At 36.4% G+C, this 20,074-nt stretch overlaps 1 protein-coding gene across 1 annotated transcript in view; it reads left to right on the forward strand.

Moving 5' to 3' along the window:
* Positions 1–20,074, forward strand: part of LOC127538719 (ankyrin repeat domain-containing protein 7-like) — a 47,096-nt gene that overhangs the window by 16,423 nt on the left and 10,599 nt on the right. Inside the window, exon 4 of the mRNA XM_051962472.1 lies at positions 1,104–1,210. Coding sequence (XP_051818432.1) covers positions 1,104–1,210 — 107 coding nt within the window. The remainder of the gene's footprint in view (positions 1–1,103; positions 1,211–20,074) is intronic.

The following is a 20,074-nucleotide window of genomic DNA, read 5'->3' on the forward strand; positions in this document are numbered from 1 at the left end:
TGAAAAAAGTTAAGAAACCCTGTGTTAGGAAGTGTCTTAGAGTACCGCAGAGTCACTCAGTCAGTATTGGTGTGTCAGCAGCAGCCTCTGAATCTAGGTCTTACTGGTTTTGAAGCTAGCTAGCTGTTCTATCACATCTGTCTTTCCAGAATGTTTTTGGCATGATATATTAGGTCTGCTCCCCAGAATGCAATAGTTGTCTACAAAATATTGCCTTTAATGCTTTTCTACATGTAAACCTTTACAACATGAATTTCTCACTAAAAAATGCTATAAATTTTTAGGAAATTTTTTTGAAATTTGTTCCTACTAGATATAATTACACAGACACAGACTTTTCACAGGAACAAAATTTTAAGTATGTGTTTTCTTTTTTCTAATGACTATACCATTTTATTTCTAGAACTACTGAATAACTCCTGATTTTTAAGAAAAGGATTAATTCTTAATTACTGCCACTTGAGAGAAAAAAAAACAAAACTTATTAGGAGAGTTGGTAAGAGGGGAAATGGCTGGTGAATGACTTTCTTCCTGTTTAACCCTCTCAAGAAAAGAGTTTTTTAAAATTTGTTTCATTTTGAGTTTATTTGTATATACTTGAGGGGAATGGGTAAAGATAAAGATAAAGATATGGGTAAAAGTCAACTTTTAAACTCAGCCAGGGTATAGCTTTACTTTAGCACAGAATTCTTAGGAAATAACATTGGCTGCATTTGGACAATAATTAATTGTGAAATGAAGATGATGAGAAAGGAAAATACTCATGAAATATATGAAAATGAAAAATAAAGTGGTCTCTTAGAAATCCTGGATTTCTACCTTCTAATTATAGATAAATAGCTAGAAGGAATCCCAAAGATATCTAGTTTTATTCTATCATTTAACATAAAAAGAAACTTGGGGTGCAGAGAATCGAAATAATTTGCTTTATGATCACATAGAATTAACTTAACAAAAGCAGGATTTATGCCCAAGGTTCAATTGTACTATACTCAATACGTCATTAGCAAATTCACAAGATATTCAGAAAATGTTATAAGCTGAATTGAAGTAAATATGGAATTCTTGCTTTCTGCAACAGTGTCTTTATTATGATTTTGCAGGAAGGCTTTACACCATTTATGTTTGCAGTTATGAAAAGGAGCTATGAACTGGTAGAACTTCTCTTAAAGATGGGAGCAAATGTGAATGCCACGGATAACACTAAAAGGTACAGTAATTAAAGCTTAATTTAAAAAAAAAAAAAACAGGAGCAGCTAGGTGGCGCAGTGGATAGAGCACCAGTCCTGAAGTCAGGAGGATCTGAGTTCAATTCTAATCTTAGATACTTAACACTTCCTAGCTGTGTGACCCTGGGCAAGTCACTTAACCCCAAATGTCTCAACGAAAAAAATAAAATAAAATTTAAAAAGCAATAAGAAAAACTTAAATCATTGAACACTTAATAAATAAAATGAAATTGATTATCATTACAAAAGAGTGAAAAATGTCTATTAAGAAAAACTATGAATTTGTGAGAGAAAACTGTATGTGGACATACATGATTTGTTGGTTTATTGCTGATTTCTATATGCAGCTTTCTTTATTGATTTTAAATTATTTAAAAATTATTCCATAGAAGTTTTGTGCTCTTGTGATTCAATTGATTTACTTTTACAAAATAATCTTCATGTCACTTATGAGGATTGTAGCATGTATTTTCTTCTCCTTTTCCCTTAAGAATATGCACATTGACAAATGCAAATAAATAAAAGAATGATTGTGGATATTCATCTGATAAAATCTGATTCATATTTTAATCCTTCCATACCTTCTCATCCTACATGACTTTTGTCATTCCATAAATTCTTCATAAAGGATGAAGAAAACACATTGAATCATTCCCCTGGTTCTTTTAATACTTGAGGAGGTTCTTTTAATACTCATGCTGTCTAGCTTTTATTTTCAATACAATATTAGCCCACCTGTTTTTTCTGTTCATGAATGTCTTTGATACCACTTATTACATCAAAATCATTATTGCCTACACCTACTTATCCTCCCCATGAATATGTCCATTATACAATTTTGATTCTTCTGAAATCATGTGTTTGGATTTTGGATTTTTAAAAAATTAGTATGAACAAATAGCATTCTTGAAAGAATATTGGTATTTATAAAATGAGCTTTTGTGGCAGTGTGATCATTAGAAGTGATCTGTGGTTTCTCAAATAAGATCCAATTGGATTTTATTTTCCCAACAATTTTGAGATCAGTAAGTTGTTCTTCAATGCCCATGCAGGCAGTGTGTGTGTGTGTGTGTGTGTGTGTGTGTGTGTGTGTGTGTGTGTGTTTGTGTGTGTGTATGTATGTCTATATGTATAAATACATCTACAAAGATATAGGTAAACTAAATGGAGCTTCCCATTAAATTACATAGAATGTGGAAAGTACTTTCCATTTACTTTTTCTATGTGGAAACTTTGGCCTGTCTCTTTTTACTAAATTTGATTTCATCAGTTATATTCCAAGCCTTGATGCAGTTAGCACAATGTCATCCCCAAATAGGAGTATTTGGAAATCTTTGCCATCACATACAATCTATTCTATTTGGACTCTATGGAGGACAACAAACACTTTAGGTGATCATATGTCTCATTATTTACATCTAGCTTAATGCCAATAATTACTTATTGAACAAAATTAAAAATTTTGGTGGAATGTGTCATTAAATCTTGCTTTATTTTAATATCGGAATGGGAGGAAATGAGTTGATAACTCCAAAAAAAACAAAACAAAACACAATACTAATAACAACTCAACTCCAAACACAAAACTGACATTATCCTAATAGACAAAAATTTATGGTTACATTGTTGGAATAATTTCAGAATTAGTTGTCTATGGTCTATGGTCATTCAGATCATATCTGCCAGAGATAATGTCAAAATTAATACAAATAATAAAGCATAAAGATGAAACACAAATAGTGGATATAATAACTATTACCTGTTGTAATTAAACAAGCTTATCAATTCTTCAAAATGGAAAATGGACATATTAATTAAATACTAAACCACTGTCCCAAAGAAGAGGCCACAATAGGCCAGAAATTGCCTGTGAAACAGTATCTTTGCCAAAACAATTTGCAAAAATTTCAGGAAGAAGATAAAAGATGAAGACTAGTATTGCTTCACAAAGAAATGAAATTCTGTTAAGAAGAGAATTATCCTGTAGGCTGTTTTACATGAGAGCATTTGTCTATGAAATTGAAAGAGTGACAATGAATAAATATGAAATTGAACAGAACTAATATTTGTATTTTCATTATGACCAATAGTTGATCATTTTGATCCATTGAACTCACTGCCTGATATTCTCTGTGAGGAATGGGACGTGGTACTTCAAAAGTCTGATTCGGGAAGAGTGGCTAAACCTGAACCAGATACCTAATGAAAAAAAAAAAAAAAAAAAACACTGGCAGAGAAAGCACAGTTAAAAAGGAACTTCAGAATAATTTTTAAAGGTATTTGAAAAATGGAAAGATTCCAAAACAGTGGGAAAGATCACTTCCTAGTAAAATAAAACATAAATATTGAAGAATTAAAAACTAAAAGAGCTGAGATTTCAAAAGATGTTTATAGTCTCTTTTTGAGCCTTTCCTTTTGAATATGTTAACTTTACTACTTACATGTCAAGAAAATTTTAGCATTCAATTTTACAAGATTTTGAATTACAAATTTTTCTCATTCTTTGCCTCCCCTCCCATCCTCTGAAAATGGTAAGTTGATATAGGTTGTGCATGTGCTATTTTTTTTTTATTTTCTTTTTTTTTTTTTAATAATTACATTATATTGACACTCGTTTCTGTTCCGATTTTTTTTTCCCCTCCCTCCCTCCACCCCCTCCCCTAGATGGCAAGCAGTCCTTTATATGTTGGATATGTTGCAGTATATCCTAGATACAATATATGTTTGCAGAACCGAACAGTTCTCTTGTTGCGTAGGGAGAATTGGATTCAGAAGGTATAAATAATCCGGGAAGAAAAACAAAAATGCAGATAGTTTACATTCGTTTCCCAGTGTTCTTTCTTTGGGTGTAGCTGCTTTTGTCCGTCATTTATCAATTGAAACTCAGGTCTCTTTGTCAAAGAAATCCACTTCCATCAAAATATGTCCTCATACAATATCGTTGTCGAAGTGTATAATGATCTCCTGGTTCTGCTCATTTCACTTAGCATCAGTTCATGTAAGTCTCGCCAGTCCTCTCTGTATTCATCCTGCTGGTCATTTCTTACAGAACAATAATATTCCATAACATTCATATACCACAATTTACCCAGCCATTCTCCAATTGATGGGCATCCATTCATTTTCCAGTTTCTAGCCACTACAAACAGGGCTGCTACAAACATTTTGGCACATACAGGTCCCTTTCCCTTCTTTAGTATTTCTTTGGGATATAAGCCCAATAGAAACACGTGCATGTGCTATTATCATGTCAAACTTATTTCCACATTAGTTTTCAAAGAAGAAACAGATCAAAAGACAAAAAAAAAAAATCCACAAAAAAGAATAAAGTGGAAAAAATATGTTGCAATCTATGGAGTCTGTAAATTCCTTATATGGATGTGAATAGAATTTTTCTTCCTGAGTCCTTTATACTTATCTTGGATCATTGTATTGCTGAAAAGAGCTGAGTTATTTATACTTGATCATCACACAGTGTTTTTGTTAATGTATACAATGTTTTCCTGCTTCTACTCATCTCAGCTTTGCATATGTTCATACAAATCTTTCCAAGTTTGTCTGAAATCTGCCTATTCACCATTTTTTTTACCACACAGTAATATTCTATTCCAGTCATACATTAGTTTGTTCAGCTATTCTTCAGTCTCTGGGCATTCCCTCAATTTTCAATATTTTGTGACCGTAAAAAAGACTGCTGTAAATATTTTTGTATATGTATTTTGTACATTAAAAAGGATCCTTTGCTTTTTTTTTAATGATGATCTTGGGATACCGACCTAGCATTGCTAGATCAAAGGGTATTCAAAGTTTTCTTACCTTAGTTTACAGTTTCACAATATTGCATTAGTGTCCCAATTTTCCTATATATTCTCCAACTTTTGTCATTTTTCTTTTTTTACAATATTAGCTAACTTAACACTTCAGAGTTGTTTTAAATTGCATTTCTGTTTTTCCAGGCATTTTTGTCAAATAGTTATTCTTATCCCAAAGGATAAGGTCTTTGGAAAGGGTAAGGTCTCTGGTTTTATCAACCATTAGGCTACTATGGACATTGACTACTGTATCTTACATGCTTAATCTTCAATGTATCCACTACCATCTTTCTTGAGCAGTATCAGAATATTTTTATTATTATTGCTTGAGAATGTAGTTGAAAATTTGTTATCTAGGCTTCTTTCCTTAATATTTTCTTTTCATTAATTCCTTTGGTATAATTTTTTGTTTTAGCAGATGATTTTTCTTCTAGTTCTATCATGATTTTTGATAGTTTTCATGGTACTGAATAAGTAAATGAATGTAAGTAAAATTATATTTTTTCTTATATTGGCAGATCTACCCATGAGCAATTGATATTATTGTTTAGATTTGATTTGGTGTCAAAAGTATTTTGTAATTGTATTCAGATAATTCCTGGGTTTTTTTTAGCAATAGACTCCCTTATTTTGAATGGGATTTTAGATAGATAGTATTTTTATTTTGAAGAAAACTCCATTTATTCCTATGCTATCATGTTTTGTTTTATTTTTTAATAGGAATGTGTATTGGCATTTTGGGGTTTTTCTGCACATATTGAGTTAGTCATAAGATTTCTGTTTGGTTATTTATGCTCATAGATTTGGTCAATTATGCTCATAGATTTTCTGATATTAAACTAGCCTTGCATTTCTAGTACAAATATCACTTGACTAAGGTGTATTATGCTGGTGACAAGTCCCTGTAATCTCTTTTTTAAAAATTTATTTAATATTATTTCCCTATCTATAAGTCCCATTAAGAAATCATATGTGAAGTTATGCAAAACATTTCCATAAAAGTCATGTTGTGAAAGAAAACCTAGATCTCCTATCCTAATTTAAAAAAATCAAGAAATGAGAAAGTGAGAGTCAGATAAAAAGAGAGACAGAGACAGATACAGAGACAGAAAGAATGCTTCAATCTACATTCAGACACAATTGGTTTCTTCTCTGGGAATAGGTAGGATTTTTCATCATTAAGTCTTTTAGCATAGATATGGATCATTGTACCTATGAGAATAGCAGTCAATTACAGTTGGTCATCCCAGAACATTGCTATTAGTGTTTTGTTCTATTGTGCTATTACTTTGGATACAGTATAGTTCACTTTGCTTAAGTTCATGGAGGACTTTCCAAGTTTTTTTTTTCTGAGAGCTTCCTGCTTCTCATTTCCCATAGAATAATAAAATTCCATGACAATCATATCACAATTTATTCAGCCATTCACTAATTTATGAGTGTTCCCTCAATTTTCAATTTTTTGCCCTGAGAAGAGAGCCAATGAATATTTTTGGCACATATACATCCTTTTCTTATTTTTAAAAAATCTCTTTTGGTATTTCATACCTATCAGTGGCATTGTTAGGTCAAAGGATATGCATAAATTTCTTATCTATACCCCTAGATCATATATTTTGCTCATTTATCAGTTGGGGCATGGCTCTTATTTTTTTATAAATTTGACTCAGTTCCCTCTATGTTGGAGAAATAAGGTCTTATCAGTGAAACTTGCTTCAAAATTACATTTATTCTATTCTCTTAATTTCTTCACCTTGGCTCTTCTTCCTTGCTGCTGACTACTTCCTTTCTTTAATCACCTTCATTACCTTCTCTCCCCAAATCCCATGATTTTCCTATTTTTCTACAGAGTAAGATAGATTTCTATATCCATATTGAGAATATGTTATTTCCTTTTCAAGCCAATTCTGATGAGAGTAAGATTCATTCACATTCCCTCTCCTCTTTCCCCCTCCACTTTAAAAGCTTTTTCATGTCTTTATTTTATGGCAGATAATTTAAACAATTCCACTTGTCCCTTTCCCTTTTTCCCAGGACAATCTTCTCTCACTTTTAATTTCATCATTTTTGAAAGATATTATTCCTTCATATTCAACTCACACCCATACTTTCTGTCTATATATATATTCCTAACTGACATAAAGTTACTTAGTTCTAATGAGTTACAAGTATATTCCTCTCATGGAGGAAACTAAACAGATAAACCTTAAGTTCCTTATGATATCACTTTTCCTGATTAGTTTCCTATGCTTCTCCAGAGCCCTATTTTGAAAGTCAGATTTTCCATTCTGCTCTCATTTTTCATCACAAATGCTTGAAAATGTATTTCATTGAAAGTACACATTTTACCCTCAAGAATTATATTCAGTTTTGCTGGATAAGTGATTCTTGGTTGTAATTCTAGCTCCATTGCTCTCAAGAATATTACATTTCAAGCCCTTGAGTCCTTTAATGAAGAAGCAGCTAAATTTTGTCTTATCCTGACTGTGGCTCCTCTGTACTTGAATTGTTTCTGGATGTTCTGGAAAACTTGCAAAGTTTTCCCTTTGACCTGGGAGTTCCAGCATTTTCAATAATATTTCTAGGAGTTTTCACTTTGGGATCTTTTTCAGGAGGTGATAGGTGGATTTTCTATTTTTATTTTGCCCTCTAGTTCTGGAATATCAAGACTATTTTCTTTGATAATTTCTTGAAAGAAAAAGTTCATACTCTTTTTTGATTACTTTCAATAGATCAATAATTCCTAAATTACCTCTCCTGAATCTGTTTTTTCAGGTCAGTTGTTTTTGCAGTGAGATATTTAACATTTTCTTTTTTTTAATGTGTTTTTTTGTTTTGCTTTATCATATCTGGCACTGAGGCTGGAGCTGCACTAGAATGGCCTCTGCTTGGATTGCACTGGTTCCACAGACCTTTTCTGCTGACCTTCAAAGTCATTTTTGGTGATTCTGGACAGAGAGTTCTAGAAACTGCAAGTACTGTTGCTGAGTAAGAGGTCCCCAGACCTGTTCCTGCTTCACTGGATTGGAGATGTGTAGTGTCTGGACTAGCTTTCTGGAGGATCTCTGGACAAGCCTGGGTTTTAGATGGAGAAGTGATGAAGGCAGGAGAGCCACAATCAAGATAGTCAAAGATGGAGTCTGGAGTCTAAGTCCAAGTTCAACCTCGAACTCTCCAGTCCTTTCAGCCCTTAAATATCTTAGTACAATCACATCACTGCAGCCCACTGAGCATATGCCAATTGTAGAACCATTATATAATATTAAGTATTAAGTATAGGTGAAGTAGAGAAACCTCATCTCATCAATCACACTGAGTTAATACCCTGCTATAAGTATCTTTCCTTCAAATATATTTTTCTGAGAGTTCCCTAATATCTGCAATCTTCTACATCTCCCACTTTTGTTTTAGAACCCAGGTGGTCACCCCTTCCTTGACTTCTAGGAAGGAAGGTGAAAATATCAAAAAGAGATGATCACACTTTCCCTGACTTCTCAGGAAGGGAGATGGGCACCAAAGGAAAATGGGGAGTCAAATCAGATATTACTAGCAGGTTTCCTTTGGGCTGAAAGGTCTTATTTGAAATAGATACACACAAATCCATGGGAGATATTACACAAGCACATAGTAATATTACACAGACTAGTAGTGATGTAACAAACTTGAATCAATATAAGGACATATACATGTCCATAAGTCCTAGAAGGAGGGTATATAAATAACAATCACACATATACCTCCTTCAGCAGCCAAGAGATACCCCAAAACCAATTGTCCATCACTTAATGGACCTGAGCTTCCAGGACCAATGAATCTTGCAGGTTTTAAAGTCTTGCAGCAGTCTTACGTGTTAAGGAATTCAATGATTCCTGAAGATCTTGAAGTCCTGCAACAGTCTCATTCTGTGTCAGAGAATCCAATGATTCCTGAGGGTTTTGAAGTCCTGCATCAATCTCAACCATTTTTGATGTTCATGAGTCAATTGCCATACAAATTGGGTTAACAGCCATGCTTTTTCAGTGGCATGTGAAGTCAGAGATGGAACCATCTGATGTTTTGTGGGTCTTTTCCTTTGTTTCAAGGGTCGTCTTCTCCAATGGACAAAGCAAATATGGCTCATTGGCATCCGATTCCTTCTCCATCTGTAGAGATACAAGCAAACCCTCTCCCCCAAGCAATTAACCTATCTGGTCCCTTCCATTCACCACTTTCTGGATCTCTCCATATCACCTGGCGATTATCTAAAGATAGTAGAACTGCTCACATTGGACACTGCCCTTCTGGTGGGTTATAAAACCTCTCTGCCAAAGCCAGTGCATTTTATCAAAAATAAAAAAATAGTGTAAACAGCTAAATTTAAAAGTTCTTTAGGATTACCTGCGACTGCCCCTTTTGTTTTTGGGGGAATGTCTTGATGTCTGTTTCTTCTCTCTACAATTGCTTGTCTTTGAGGATTAAAAGGGATGCTGGTGGTGTGTAAAATCTGATACTGAGCATAAAAGTGTGCAAAATGTTTAGACGTATATGCATGTCCATTATCTGTTTTTATTGCTTGTGGCACACCTATAATTGCAAAAGCTTGTATAAGGAATTCAGTGACTACTCAGGCAGTCTCTTTTGCTTCTGGTATTGCAAAAGTAAATCCTGAAAATGTGTCTACTACAATATGGATAAAGGACAGATGACCAAAAGATTTATAATGGGTCACATCCATTTGCCAAATTTCACTGGGTCTCAAGCCATGAGGGTTCTTCCCTGGAGGGAGCATAGGACCGTAGAAAGAAAGTCAAGCTGTACAGGCTTTTACTGTACAGGCTCCTAGCTTCCTCTTTTGTTATCCCAAAATGCAAATGTAAAGCTTTAGCAGCCTGATGATATTTAGAATGAGATTCTTGGGCTTCCTGAAATAAAGGAGTATTGACTAACAGGATTAAAAGGCTATCTGTCTTTGAATTTCCATAAAAAGTAGGACCTGGAAGTCCACTATGAGAGTGGACATGCAAGATATAAATCTTACCTGGATGCTTTCTCACTTGCTCCTTAAAAAGCTTCCTTAAAGAGCTGGTATAAGAAGCTACAAATTTTATTTGGGCTGTGGCAATTCTTTGTATGATACCTACTGAATAAACTGAATCAGATAATTATATTGACATCTTCTGGATAATTAGAGGTAGCATGATTGCATACAATTCATTATGCTGAGTGGACTGAAAAGGAGTTCTGACAATTCTATAGTTAAATCACGAGAATATGCAGCACAGTTATGTACATCTGTAAATATAGTTGGTTCTTTAAAAGTAACCTTAGAAACCTTTTCTTCAAAAATCCATTACCAATTATGTAATAGCAGGTATATTTTTAATGTAGACCTGTGTGTAAAATTTGGATCTGTGGCCAATAAAATTTACCACTTTGGGATGGTTTTACAACATAAATTAATTTGTGCATTGGTATAAAAGGTGTATATTTTGTCAGATCTTTGACCAGATAATTGTACTGTTCGCTTAATGGCCTTTAATAAAATGCTAGCCACAAGCACTGGGTAAGGAGTAAGATTTTGTTCTGGTTGTGCTGGGAGGTTTGCTCACTCTTATCACACTGTTAACTTGATGAAGGACTGCTGTGGGTGCCTCTTTTGTAGCAAAAACTGATATTTCCAAGGGTTTTCAACCACATTGGATAAAGCTAGTTCAACTTCTCTCAAAGTCTTTTGAGCTGCTTTTGTAAGCTGGCATGGTGAGTTTAAGCAGTGTCTCTCCTTAAAATATCACATAATGGCTGTAATAGGTAAATTAAGCCTTACACTGGACACATTCATTGGATATCTCCTATCAATTTCTGAAAGTCATTTAAGGTGTTCAACTTCTCTGTGCTTAAAGTTTTTGTACTGTAAGCACCTTAGGATATACTTCACATCCTAAATATTGAAAAGGAGCATGTCTTTGAATTTTTTCTGTAGCTATATGTAATTTGTAGTTCCTTAGTGTTTCTATGGTCTGTTGTAGACATGCTTCTAACATTTGCTCTTCAGGTGCACACCCCAAGATATCATCCATGTAATGTAACAACATAACTTTTGGAAATGCTTTTCTTATTGGAATAAGAGCAGCAACAACATACATTTGACACAAAGTATGGCTATTTTTCATTCCCTGGGGCAAAACTGTCCATATCTTTTATAAGGCTCAGCTAAATTAACGCTAGGTACTGAAAAGGCAAATCTTTTCATATGCTCCTGATTCAGAGAGATAGAATAGAAACAATCCTTAATGTCTATAACCCAAAGAAGCCATTCTCTAGGCAATTGAGTAGGAGATGAAAGTCCAGGTTAAAGAGTTCCCATAGTTTCCATCTGTTCATTTACTTTTTTGAAACAAAATCCTCCATTTTCCAGATTTCATTTTTACAAGAAATACAGGAAAATTCCAAGGACTTAGAAAAGGTTACAAATGTCGTTGGTCAAGTTGTTCCTGTATTATATCTAATAAGGCCTGAATTTTTTTCACTTGTTAAGAGCCACTGTTCCACCCACACTGGTGTATCAGTTTTCCATTGAATGGGAACAGGTGAGAGTGCAGGCAGGTCTTCAACAGCAGCCCTGCCTAAAAAGCTGAAGTACTCAATTGTAATCCTAACTGTTGTAAGATATCTCTTCCCCATAGACTGATGGAGATTTTTTCAACTACAAAAGGAGGAAAAACTACCCTTTCACCTTCAAATTTCCATTTCAAAGGGGTACCACTAGTTTCAGCTGCTATTGATCCTCCTATGTCAGACATATGGGTGCCTGCCATAATCTTTGGCCAATGATTGGGCCAACTGGTACCTCTAATGACTGTATCATCCACACCCGTGTCTACCAACCTTTTCAATGGTGTGCCATTTACATAGATAGTGAACATAGGATGGTCAGCTGAAATAGCTGCAGTCCAGAATATTTCTGGTTTCTGTTGTTGAGAGTCAAAATCTGGCTAAATATCACCAAATTACCTACCAGGAGTGTGTATCAATAAACCTGATGCAACTATTTCTCCTGGGTGATAGATCACACATTGTCTACCTGTATTAGTGACTGGGATATTAGCTACATATTCCCCAGTTTCCCAAGTCAGTGTACAGATGGACACTGTTTTGTAACCACTCATAGGAGATGAAATAGTCAAGTCTATTGTGTGTGGAGGCAAGGGATCTATAGGCCAGACAGGGACAGATTTCAACTCTCCAGGGACTATCTCAGTAGTCCCAGCTGCATACAATTATGTTCTCCCCAATTGCAATCTCTTTCCCCCATCAAGTTGCTTCTTGGCTGATTGATCATGTTGGAGTATTGAACTTCTAAAGATTCTCTGGAAGTAACATTGGCTGCCATCTTGTTCCAAGTGTTTTTTGCCTGGAACCCTAGAGCTAAGCTCTGCTTCCCATTTCCCTGAGTTAATCTACATTCTAATGCCCAATGGAAGCCTTTGTTGCATTTTGGACATGATGCTTGGGATCTTGTTCTCCCACCCTGTTTTTTCACATTATCTTTATGCCAAGATTGAGCTTTCAAATGCCCTACTTTACCACACTGAAAGCATTGATGAGTCTCTCTGGTCCCTTGCCAAAAGGGACCTTTTGTCTTCCCATGTTCAGTTCTTAAAATGTTTGTATCATATCCTTGGGTATAAAAGTTATTTGTTCCCACTGTGGCACAGGGTCTTATGATCTCCTCCAAAGGAGCATCCTTGTGTAGTCCTAGTATAATTCATCTACTAACCTCATTAGCATTTTCCTTAGCAAATTGTCTTATAATTTCTGTTGCTGCATTTTCACTAATAGTTCATATGACAGGTGTCAGCAGAGATCTCACTAAATCAGCAAAGGGTTCATTTGGACCTTGTGCTATTTTCGTGAAGGCTTCCCCTCTATCTTGTCTTACTGGGATGGTGCCCCATGCTTTGATAGCAGCAGAAGCAAATTGCTCATATGCTATCAAATGGTAATCTGTGCTAATGTGTTTGCATAAAGACATACACCTGTTAGTTGGTCAAAGGTGACTGGTATATTAACTCCAGTTTGCCTGTTTCAATATGCTTGTATTTTACAGAGTTCATTATACTCAGAAAGCCACAAGTTTTATCCACATTCTAAACATGTACTTGCTATAGATTTCCAATCATTAGGGGTTAAAATTTCAAAACATCTTAACATAAGACAATGTAAACCTAGTTAAAAAAAAAAAAAAGAAAAGACAATGTAAACCTATAAAGAGTGTAAGCCTTTTTCAGATCTTTGATAATTTCCAGATTTAAAGGTATATATCTTCTTTCTTGGCCTGAAGAGTCAAATTCTTCAATCACAGATATGCTTCTATTCTCAAGTCAGATGTATCTTGTCCTTCCTCTTTAGCTTTAACTAGTGCCTTTTGTAATTGTGTCATAGAGGGTGGACAAAGTTATTGCATGGGTGGTGCTGATGGTGTCACCCACCCCTCTTCCTCCCTCCAGCTAGGAAGGCAAAATTGAGGGAGGAGGTTCAGGAGATGGGGAATGCCCTAAAAGGTGCCTGCTTGGGTGTAGGTGGAAGTGAAGTTGAGCTGTGAAAGTGAGAAGTACCACACTCTTTAAGCTCATCAGCACTGTCCTTAAGGTATTTATCTCCTTTCTTGTCCAACTCTCCATGCCTTTCATCTGCTTTGTCAAACCATTCCCCTCTTGCTCTTTCTCCTCACACTTCCTTGTCTGTCCACATTAAAATTTTTCCTTTTTTTAGAACTTGTGGGCTCCTTTAAAGCCAATTGTATTATATCATACATAAAGAATGTTTCCTCAGGAATTGAATCAGGATCCATACCTTCATAATATTCAATTAATTGCTCTCCCACTACTTTCCACATATCTGGCTCTAATTTTTCTTCCTTAGAGAGCCAAGGAGATGTGCACACTAATATATTTAAGAGTTCAGTGATCTGCTTCCAAGTTACCAACAAACCTTGCTTCTTTATTAATCTTACTATGCATGCTGCTTACTCCCCTCAGGGTGGAGGAGGTTCTTAATTTTTGTCCCATTTCAGCAGAAAAACAAAAGTGACTACTTTAGCCCCTACCAAAGTTTTCCACTTGTCTATTTTTGTACTCAGTTTATTTCTGGGTCACAGGGACTTCTCCACTTAGCTTATGATTTCATCAGTCGAACTGCTGAATGTAGGTTCTTATGTCGAGCGCCTCATGTCTAGGACCTCACATTTAGTGCCCCACGTTTGGATGCCAAAATATAATGTCCAGACTAGCTTTCTGGAGAATCTCTAGACAAGCCTTGGTCTAAAGTGGAGAAGTGATGAAGGCAGGAGAGCCACAATCAGGATGGTCAAGGATAGAGTCTGGAGCCTGAGTCCCAGCTCGAGCTTGAGCTCTCTAATCCTTTGAGCCCTTAAATACTTTAGTACAATCACATCACGGCAGCACACTAAGCATGTGCCATCTGTAAAACCATTACATCACCATACTAAGTACTAAGTATAGGTGACCTAGAGAACCATCATCTCATCAATCACACTGAATTAACAGTGTACTATAAATATCTTTGCTTCAAGTATATTTTTCTCAGAGTTACCCAATATCGATGTCTTCTACAGAGATGGGTGGACTGGGGCCAGGGTTGTGCTTCATGCTGGACTCCCAGTCACAGACTTTTCTCCTGACCTTCTGAGTTATGTTTGGCTACTACTACTTTTGGGGTGTTTTGATATTCCAAATTTGGTTTAGAGAGATTCATTATTTAAAGAAATTTAGATCACTTTGGGAGAGATGATGGGTGAATTCCGGCTTTTATTCCACCATCTTGGCTCCATCTCAGTTTCTGTAGTCCCTTTGACAATACTTTTAAAGATTTTTGTATCAACAACCATTAGCAAAATTCATCTATTGTGAAGTCTGGATTAACTCACTGTTGACCTCAAGATCAGCCAGAGTCGGGATCAGCAAAAGTCCTTGGTCTCTAGGGAGAGAAGTAAAGGAGATAGACAAACCTCCACGAGGCTGGCCACCAATCTCCTCTCTCCTCCTAATCCTCTTCAAAAGTGACCCTGGCTTGTCTTACTCCATCCCCTAATCCCTCATACAATTATCTGTATATACCAAAAGATTAAGCCAGCACAGAATAGTGAGAAGGGCCATTTTCCAAGCATATGCTAATAGAATATTGTCCAATAGTTAATTAACCTTAAGTGCTCGGTTGTCTGATTTCCACTGCACCTATTCAGAGTTTCAGCCCTTTACATCGCCTGCTTTTCTTTGTTTTAGAACACAAATGGTCACGCCATCCCTGACTTCTCAGGGAGGTGAGAACCCGAAAAAGGAGGTGATCACACCTTCCCTGACTTCTCAGGAAAAGAGGTGAAAACACTGAAAAGGAAGTGATCACACCACCCCTGACTTCTCAGGAAGAGAGATGAAAAACACCAAAGGGAAGTGGGGAGTCGAGCCAAATATTGCTAGCAGGTTTCTGGGCTGAAGTGTCTTACTAGAAACAGGTATGCACAAACCTATCAGCATGGGAGGTATTACACAAGCACATAGCAATAAAATACAGGCTATTAGTGATGATTGTCTCCACAGCCAGTGTAGGCTCAATGTGGTGTAACAAACATGAATTATACATCCAAGTAGTGATATAACAATCAACATGGTATTTGTATGTAAATAATAATCACACATATGCCTCCTTCAGCAGCCAAGAGATAATGCAAAATCAATCTATTGTCCATTGCTTCACGTGTCAAGGAACCCAATGATTCCTACAAGTTTTTGAAGTCTTGCAACAGTTTTTTTTTTATGTATTAGGGAATCATTTATGCATTTATCATGCAACAATCTTATCATTTCTCAGAAAATCCAATGATTCTTGAGAGTGTTCAAGTCCAACAATTTTTGATGTCCTTGAATCAAATGCCATAACTGCCAAGCTCTTTCAGTGGTGGGCACAATCAGAGATGGAACCATCTGATGGTTCTTGGGTCTTCTCCTTCATTTCAAGGGTCTGCTCCATCTCTCTCTAATGGACAAGGCGAATATGGCTCATTGGCATCCATCTGATTCCTTCTCCATCTGTAGAGATACAAGCAAACCCTCTCCCCCAAGCAGTTAACCTATCTGGTCCTTTCCATTCACCACTTTCTGGATCTGTCCACATCACCTGGTGATTATCTAAAGATAGTAGAGCTGCTCACACTGGACACTGTCCTTTTGGTGGGTTATAAAACCTGTCTGCTGGAACCAGTGCATCCTTGTCAAAAATCAAGATGTTAATAGTATAAAGAGCTAGATTTAGAAGTAAAATTGTAAGCTAGAGAAGTTCTCTAGAGTAACCTGCTGCTCCCCCTTTTGTTTTTGGAGGAGCATCTTAATGTCTCTGTTTCTCCTCTCTACTATTGCCTGTCCTTGAGGATTAAAGGGTATGCTAGTAGTATGTAAAATCTTATACTATGCACAAAAATGTGCAAAATGTTTAGAAGCATGTGCAGATCCATTATCTGTTTTTATTGCTTGTGGCACACCTATAATTCCAAATGCTTGTATAAAGAATTCAGTGACCACTTGGGCAGTCTTTTATGCTGCTGGTGTTACAAAAGTGAATCCTGAAAAGGTGTCTACTACAACATGGATAAAAGACAAACCACTAAAAGATTTATAATGAGTCACATCCATTTGCCAAATTTCACTGGGTCTCAAACCAAGAGGGTTCTTCCCTGGAGGGAGTGTAGGAGCGTGGATAGCAAAGCAAGCTGTACAGGCTTTTACTATGTTCCTAGCTTCCTCTCTTGTTACTCCAAATTGTAAACGTAAAGTTTGAGCAGCTTGATGATATTTAAAATGAGATTCCTGGGCTTTTTGGAATAAAGGAGTATTGACCAACATAGTTAGAAAGCTATCTACCTTTGAATTACCATCAAAAATAGGACCTGGAAGTCCACTACAAGAGTGGGCATGCAAGATATAAATCTTACCTGGATGTTTTCTCACTTGCTCTTGCAGTTCCTTAAAGAGCTGATATATATTGGAAGCTACATATTTTATTTGGGCTGTGGCAATTCTTTGTATCACACCTACTGAGTAGGCCGAATCAGATATATTTATATCTCTTGAATAAATAAGAGCAAGAATGATTGCATACAATTCATTCTGCTGAGTGGACTGAAAAGGAGTTCTGACTACTCTCTTTATAGTTAAGTCATGAGAGTATACAGCACAAATATTATGTTTGGATGCATCTGTAAAGATAATTGGTCCTTTAAGAGAAACTTTAGAAACTTTTTCTTTAAGATCATCAATTATGTAATAGTCTGGTTATCTTTAATGGAGACCCATGTGTAAGATTTGGAGCCGTGGCTAATAAAATTTGCCATTCTGGGATGGTTTCACAGAATACATTAATTTGTGCATTAGTATAAAAGGTGTATATCTTGTCAGGTCTTATCCCAGATAATTGTACTGCTTACTTAATGGCCTTTAATAAAATTTTAGGCACAAGCACTGGGTAAGGAGTAAGACTTTGTTTTGGTTGTGCTGGAAGGTTCACTCACTCTATCATACCTCCTTGATCAAGGACGGCTGTGGATGCCTCTTATGTAGCAAAAACTGATATTTCCAAGGGTTTTTGAGTGACTCACTCAACCACATTGGATAAAGCCAGTTCAACTTCTCTCAAAATTTCTTGAGCTTCTTTTGTAAGCCAGTGTGGTGAGTTTAAAGCACTGTATCCCCTTAAAATGTCATATAATGGTTGTAATTGATAGGTAGTCAAGCCTAACACTGGACACATCCATTGGATATCTCCTATCAATTTCTGAAAGTCATTTAAGATGTTTGGCTTCTCTGTTCTTAAGGAAAGGTTTTGTACTGTAAGCACCTTAGGGTATACACATATCACATATTGAAAAGGAGCATGTCTTTGAATTTTTTCTGGAGCTATGTGCAATTTGTTGTTCCTTAGTGTTTCTATGGTCTTTTGTAGACATGCTTTTAACATTTGTTCCTCAGGTGCATATCCCAATAAATCATCCATATAATGTAATAACATTACTTTTGGAAATGCTTTTCTTACTGGAATAAAAGCCACAGCAACATACATTTGACACATAGTAGGGCTGTTCTTCTTTTCCTATGGCAAAATTCATATCTTTTATAAGGTTCAGCCAAGTTAACACTGGTCACTGAAAAGGCAAATCTTTTCATATCCCCCTTATCTAGAGAGATAGAATAGAAACAATCCTTAATGTCTATAACCCAAAGAGGCCATTCTCTAGGCAACTGAGTAGGAGATGGAAGTCCAGGATGAAGAGTTCCCATAGTTTCCATCTATTCATTTTACTTTTCTTGAATCATCAACATTCTCCATTTTCCAGATTTCTTTCTTACAACAAATACTGGGGAATTCCAAAGACTTAGAGAAGGTTGTAAGTGTCTTTAGTCAAGTTGCTCCTGTACTATATCTAAGAAGGCCTGAATTTTATTGCTAGCTAAGGGCCACTGTTCTATCCACACTGGTGTTATTAGTTTTCCATTGGATAGGAACAGGTGAAAGTGTTGGCAGGCCTTCAACAGCAGCCCTGCATAAAAAAAATCGAAGTATTCATTTGTAATCTTAATTTTTGTAAAATGTCTCTTGCCCACAGATTGATGGGGATTTTTCAACTATAAAAGGAATAAAAACTCCTGTTTCACCTTCAAAGTCCATCTCAAAGGGGAGCACTGCTATTGTCCTCCTACGCCAGATATGTAGGTGTCTGCCTTAATCTTTGGGGAGTGACTGAGCCAGTTGGCACCTCTAATGACTTTACGATCTGCACCTGTGTCTACCAATCCTTCTAATGGTATGCTATTTATATAGATAGTGAGCATAGATAGATTGGTCAACTGTCACAGCTGCTGTCCAGATATTCCTGGATTTTGTTACTTGGAGTCAGAATCTGGGAGACTATCACCAGATTGCTTATTAGGAGTCTGGATCAGTAAACCTGATGCTACTACTTCTCCTGGTTGATAAGTCACACATTATCTACCTATATTACAGACTGGGATATTATCTACATATTCCCCAGTTTCCCATATCAGTGTATAGATGAATACTGTTTTGTAAATACTCTCAGGTGGTAAGATGGTCAAGCCTACTGTGCCTGCAGGCAAGGGATCCATAGGCTGGAAGAGAAACAGATTTCACCTCTCCAGGGGGTATCTCAGTTGTCCCAGCTGCATATAACTCTATTCTCCCCAATTGTAATCCTTTTCTCCCATCAGGTTTCTTCCTGGCTGATTGATTGTGTAATCCCTTTCTCCCATTAGATTACTTCCTGACTGATTGGTCATGTCTGGGTATTGAACTTATAAAGGCTCTATGGATGTAGCATCAGCTGCCATCATGCCCCAAGTATTTTTTCTTTTGGTCCCTGGGGCTGGGCCCCTCATTCCATTTCCTTGAATCAGCCTACTTTCTGATGCCCAATGGAAACCTCTGTTGCATTTTGGACAGGGGTTTTGGGTCTTGTTCTCCCACCCTGTTTTCTCACTCTGTCTCTATGCCAATATTGAGCTTTCAGATGCCCTACTTTAACCACATTGAAAGCCTTGATGAGTCTCTCTGTATGTCACTTGCCAAAAGGGACCTTGTCTTCCCATGTTTGGATCTTGGGAAGTCTGCATCATAGCCTGGCTATAAAAGGTATTTGTGCCCACTGTGGCACAGCATTTTATGATCTCCTCTAAAGGAGCATCCTTGCGTAGTCCTAGTATAATTTTTCTACAAACCTCATTAGCATTTTCTTTAGCAAGCTGCCTTATCATAATTTCTGTTGCTGCATTTTCAGCAGTAATTCATATGACAGCTGTCTGCAAATGTCCCACGAAATCAGCAAAAGGTTCATTTTGCCCTTGTGCTATTTTTGTGAAGGCCTCTCCTTTGTCCTGTTTATCTGGGACAAAATCCCATGCTTTGATAGCAGCAGAAGAAATTTGCTCATATCCTGTTATGGGGTTATTAATTTGTACTGAAATGTCTGTA

This window comes from Antechinus flavipes, chromosome 5, assembly GCF_016432865.1.
Source record: "Antechinus flavipes isolate AdamAnt ecotype Samford, QLD, Australia chromosome 5, AdamAnt_v2, whole genome shotgun sequence".
Classification (NCBI taxonomy): domain Eukaryota; kingdom Metazoa; phylum Chordata; class Mammalia; order Dasyuromorphia; family Dasyuridae; genus Antechinus; species Antechinus flavipes.